Below are 6,000 nucleotides of genomic sequence, written 5' to 3'. Positions count from 1 at the left end.
GTCTCACTCTGTAGCCCAGGCTAGAGTGCAGTGGTGCGATCTCGGCTCACTGCAAGCACCACCTCTGGGGTTCACGCCATTGTCCTGTCTCAGCCTCCCAAGTAGCTGGGATTACAGGTGCCCACCACCAAGTCTGGCTAATTTTTTTGTATTTTTAGTAGAGATGGGGTTTCACCATGTTAGCCAGGATGGTTGCGATATGCCCACCTCAGCCTCCCAAAGTGCTGGAATTACAGGCGTGAGCCACCACACCCGACCAATTCCTGCTTTCTCTTGTGGGCATTTAGTGCTATAAATTTCCCTCTACACACTGCTTTAAATCTGTCCCAGAGATTCTGGTACATTGTGTCTTTGTTCTCATTGGTTTCAAAGAACATCTTTATTTCTGCCTTCATTTTTTTATTTACCCAGTAGTCATTCAGGAGCAGGTTGGTCAGTTTCCATGTAGTTGTGTGGTTTTGAGTGAGTTTCTTAATCCTGAGTTCTAGTTTGATTGCACTGTGGTCTGAGAGACAGTTTGTTGTGATTTCTGTTATTTTACATTTGCTGAGGAGTGCTTTACTTCCAACTATGTGGTCAATTTTGGAACAAGTGCAGTGTGGTGCTGAGAAGAACGTATATTCTGTTGCTTTGGGGTGGAGAGTTCTGTAGATGTCTATTAGGTCCACTTGGTGCAGAGCTGAGTTCAAGTCCTCGATATCTTTGTTAACTTTCTGTCTCGTTGATCTGTCTAATATTGACAGTGTGGTGTTAAATTCTCCCATTACTATTGTGTGGGAATCTAAGTCTCTTTGTAGGCCTCTAAGGACTTGCTTTATGAATCTGGGTGCTCCTGTATACAGGTGCATATATATTTAGAATAGTTAGCTCTTCTTGTTGAATTGATCCCTTTACCATTATGTAATGGCCTTCTTTGTCTCTTTTGATGTTTGTTGGTTTAAAGTCTGTTTTATCAGAGACTAGAATTGCAACCCCTGCTTTATTTGGCTTTCCATTTGCTTGGTAGATCTTCCTCCATCCCTTTATTTTGAGCCTATGTGTGTCTCTGCATATGAGATGGGTCTCCTGAATACAGCACATGGATGGGTCTTGACTCTTTATCCAATTTGCCAGTCTTTGTCTTTTAATTGGGGCATTTATCCCATTTACATTTAAAGTTGATATTGTTATGTGTGAATTTTATCCTGTCATTATGATGTTAGCTGGTTATTTTGCCTGTTAGTTGATGCAGTTTCCTCCTAGCATCAATGATCTTCACAATTTGGCATGTTTTTGCATTGGCTGGTACTGGGCGTTCCTTTCCATGTTTAGTACTTCCTTCAGGAGCTCTTGTAAGGCAGGCCTGGTGGTGACAAAATCTCTCAGAATTTGCTTGTCTGTAAAGGATTTTATTTCTCCTTCACTTATGAAGCTTAGTTTGGCTGGATATGAAATTCTGAGTTGAAAATTCTTTTCTTTAAGAATGTTCAATATTGGCCCCCACTCTCTTCTGGCTTGTAGAGTTTCTGCCGAGAGATCCGCTGTTAGTTTGATGGTCTTCCCTTTGTGGGTAACCTGACCTTTCTGTGTAGCTGCCCTTAACATTTTGTCCTTCATTTCAACCTTGGTGAATCTGACAATTATGTGTCTTGGGGTTGGTCTTTTCGAGGAGTATCTTTGTGGTGTTCTCTGTATTTCCTGAATTGAATGTTGGCTTTCCTTGCTAAGTTGGGGAAGTTCTCCTGGATAATATCCTGAAGAGTGTTTTCCAACTTGGTTCCATTCTCCTTTCACTTTCAGGTACACCAATCAGACGTAGATTTGGTCTTTTCGCATAGTCCCATATTTCTTGGAGGCTTTGTTTGTTTCTTTTCCCTGTTTTTTCTTTAAACTTCTCTTCTTGGTTTATTTCATTAATTTGATCTTCAGTCACTGATGCCCTTTTTTCCACTTGATCGAATCAGTTATTGAAGCTTGTGCAAGTGTCATGTATTTCTCGTGCCATGGTTTTCAGCTCCATCAGGTCATTTAAGGTCTTCTCTACACTGTTTATTCTAGTTAGCCATTCATTTAATCTTTTTTCAAGGTTTTTACCTTCCCTGCAATGGGTTTGAACCTCCTCCTTTAGCTCAGAGAAGTTTGTTATTACCGACCTTCTGAAGCCTACTTCTGTCAACTGATCAAAGTCATTCTCTGTCCAGCTTTGTTCCGTTGCTGGTGAGGATCTGTAATCATTTGCAAGAGAAGAGGCACTCTGGTTTTTAGAATTTTAAGCTTTTCTGTTCTGGTTTCTCCCCATCTTTGTGGTTTTATCTACCTTTGGTCTTTGATGTTGGTGACCTATACATGGTGTTTTGGTGTAGATGTCCTTTTTGTTGATGTTGATGCTATTCCTTTCTGTTTGTTAGTTTTCCTTCTAACAGTCAGGTCCCTCAGCTGCAGGTCTGTTGGATTTTGCTGGAGGTCCACTCCAGACCCTGTTTGCCTGGATATCACCAGCGGTGGCTGCAGAACAGAAAAAATTGCAGAACAGCAAACATTGCTGCCTGATCATTCCTCTGGAAGCTTCGTCCCTGAGGGGCACCCACCTGTATGAGGTATCAGTCGGCCCCTACTGGGAGGTGTCTCTCAGTTAGGCTACAAGGGGGTCAGGGACCCACTTGATGTGGCAATCTGTCCATTCTCAGAGCTCAAACACCATTCTGGGAGAACCACTGCTCTCTTCAGAGCTGTCAGACAGGGACGTTTAAGTCTGCAGAAGTTTCTGCTGCCTTTTGTTTAGCTATGCCCTGCCCCCAGAGGTGGGGTCTACAGAGGCAGCAGGCCTTGGTGAGCTGCAGTGGGTTCTACCCAGTTTGAGCTTCCCGGCCGCTTTGTTTACCTACTAAAGCCTCAGCAATGGCGGATGCCCCTCCCCCTGCCAGACTGCTGCCTTGCAGGTCCATCTCAGATTGCTGCGCTAGCAGTGAGCAAGGCTCCGTGGGTGTGGGACCTGCCGAGCCAGGTGTGGGATGTAATCTCCTGGTGTGCTGTTTGCTAAGATCGTTGGAAAAGCACAGTATTTGGGTGCGAGTGCCCCATTTTTTCAGGTACAGTCTGTCACAGCTTCCCTTGGCTAGGAAAGGGAAATCCCCCAACCCCTTGTGCTTCCCGGGTGAGGCGATGTCTGCCCTGCTTAGGCTCGCCCTTCGTGGGTGGCACCCACTGTCCAACCAGTCCCAGTCGGATGAACCAGGTACCTCAGTTGGAAACGCAGAAATCACCTGTCTTCTGTGCCAGTCACGCTGGGAGCTGCAGACTGGAGCTGTTCCTATTCGGCCATGTTGGAACGGACCCCAGTAGAGCCATTTTATTAGTGAGTAAACTAAACTAAGAGAGGTTAAGCAATTATGTTGGAACGGACCCCAGTAGAGCCATTTTATTAGTGAGTAAACTAAACTAAGAGAGGTTAAGCAATTATCTTAAGTTCTAAATGCAGAGCTAGTTACACAGCAGACCTGACACTAAATCTGCTATTTTTAATTTCAAAAGTAAATTGTGCAAAGTATAGAATAGGAATAATTTCTAAATGAAAGTAAATATAAAAGTAGTGTGGTAAAGTAATTTAAAAGTTAAATTAATACTTAACATCAGTTTTTAAGTTTTTGAGCTTTTAGACAAATAGAATTGATATAGTTTTTTGATCCTGTGCAGCTTCCATGTGGAAAATAAAATATATGGTTGACAGGTAAATGACGTGATCTTAGCAAAAGAAACTTAAAATCTACTAAATTTTTTCCTTTATAATCAAAAATATATTTAAAAATGACTGATGAATAAAATATAGCTCTACATAAAATAGCATTTAAAAAAGATAGTTAATAGAGTTTGCATCACCTGCATCCAAAATACATCTCCAGTATTGATCATTTGCTAAGCAAATTACTTCCAAGGACATGACAGCCATCATCCTTCGTTTATAGCTTTCAGACTGTAACATTTCTGTTTAAAGTGTTCAACAGAAAAACACAGCTGTAATTTATACAAGAGGCAATGAAATGCTTGATTCTGTTTTTTGTGCCAGCTAAGTAAAACCAAGGGTTGAGGTCACCACTATTACCACCAACTGCATGCATTAAATTCCCCTCTGTGCACAGCTCCCTGTGAAGTAGTGACAAATTCCATCAGCCCATGATCTTTGAGGTTTATAGTCTATACAATAAGTGAAAAAATCCTGAAATTTCTTTTTTTCAGATGGGGTCTCAATTTGTTGCCCAGGCTGGAGTGCAATGGCATGATCACAGCTCACTGCAGCCTGAATCTCCCTGGGCTCAGGTGATCTACCATCTCAGCCTCCCTAGTAGCTGAGACGACAGGAGTGCATCACCATGCCCAGCTAATTTTTGTATTTTTTGCAGAAACAGCATTTTGCCATGTGGCCCAGGCTGGTATCAAACTCTTGGGTTCAAGCAATCCACTTGCCTTGGCCTCCCAAAGTGCTAGGATTACAGGCATGAGCTACTATGCCTGGCGGAAATTTTTAATCTTTGGTCTGAGTGACTTAGATTGGGTGGTCACATACTTCAAATTCCCTTGGAAAATAATACATCTCTCTTGGCTAAAATTAGTTGTTAAATAAAATTTGAATGTGAGTTTTCAAGAATAGCAAAGTAATCCACAGTATTGTCAATAAAAATTTAATATCCATTAAATTAGGTATGAGGCTTTATACATTTCCTGAGTATAAAAAAGATACTTTAAATAAAATCTTGGATGAACTTGTACTACAGACAGAAGGTATTACAAATATACATGTCTATTGTGCTAGGAAAAAACACACAGACTATCTTTTCCTCATATCTTTAGCCAGCCACTCTATTACCAAATCTGTCCTAAATCTAGCTTGGCTCTACCATTCCATGGCATTCTCTTTTAAAATTCAGCTTCTACTCCAAGAACTCATCCTGAGACCTCTAATAAACTGATTTCTCTTTTACACATAGTGGAAATGGGTAGTGTGAGGAGGGAGAGCTATTGCAGGGCCCAAGGCAAAACAGCAGTGGCCAGATGCTCACTGTTGTTTGTTCTGTTTGTGTCATTGTCAGGACTTTCCCCACAATGGCTGTAGGAAGCAGCAGCCCTGGTGAATTTTTATGTGCTTTTAGGCCATTCCTGTTAGGGGGCAGAGCTTCCTACTATTAAGGTAGGTTTTTACAATGATTTAGTCTAGTAAAAGTAACAGGATGATCCTCTCACTTCCTCCTAACAAGACTACGAAATGATACAAATGCACACAAATAAACATTGAAAACACTTTCCAATATCTCTTGGGGCTCATATCCAGTATTTGGGATATGTTCCCAGTACCTAGTAAATTCCAACGTCAGGTATTGAGCCAGACTTCTTGAATCAGTAGAATGGGGTTGAAAATCTTAAAAACATATTTTATCCCATCCTAAAATGAGTTGTTGGAAAAAAATCAGTTCTCATTCTCCAATTCATTTCTCTTATTTGGCTTTAGTTTTTTATTTTTATCAAAGTGATGCATGTGCATGATTCAGAGTTAAATGTTACTAAATGGCCTATAACAAAACTTAGTGGTTCCTGGCCCCACCCTCCCAACTTTTCTGTGTTCATCACTCCATATACAATCGGTTTAGACTCTTCCCTATAACCCTCTATGATTTATAAATCTCCTTATTTCTACATATTTATACACATTGCTGTGTTTTGCTACATTGATTTAGACTTCATTGACTTCATGTTATGAAAAATGGGAAATTAACTCTTTCAACATTGCTCTTTCCTCTTCCCTTTCTCCATATTTATAGCTTTTAGTTAAATCAATGTTAAGTGCTTACATGATGTCTATACAATTATTATTCACAGCTGAGCACTGTAATGTACTATGGTTGTGTCTCTTTTTTTTTAAACAGGTAATAATTTCCTTATTTTATTTATTTATTTATTTATTTATTTATTTATTTATGTTGAGACGAAGTCTCACTCTGTCACTAGGATGGACTGTAGTGGCACAGTCTC

At 40.5% G+C, this 6,000-nt stretch overlaps 1 protein-coding gene across 1 annotated transcript in view; it reads right to left on the bottom strand.

Moving 5' to 3' along the window:
- The window catches only part of ANKAR (ankyrin and armadillo repeat containing), a 75,944-nt gene that overhangs the window by 34,137 nt on the left and 35,807 nt on the right, over positions 1–6,000 (bottom strand). Inside the window, 1 exon segment of the mRNA XM_017865548.1 lies at positions 3,856–3,960. Within this exon segment, the coding sequence (XP_017721037.1) occupies positions 3,856–3,960 (105 nt within the window).

The sequence above is a fragment of the Rhinopithecus bieti genome, unplaced genomic scaffold (genome assembly GCF_001698545.2).
Source record: "Rhinopithecus bieti isolate Rb0 unplaced genomic scaffold, ASM169854v2 scaffold_2827, whole genome shotgun sequence".
In the NCBI taxonomy this organism is placed as follows: domain Eukaryota; kingdom Metazoa; phylum Chordata; class Mammalia; order Primates; family Cercopithecidae; genus Rhinopithecus; species Rhinopithecus bieti.
The sequence above is the reverse complement of the archived record's forward strand: the minus strand, read 5'-3'. Positions and strand labels throughout refer to the sequence as shown.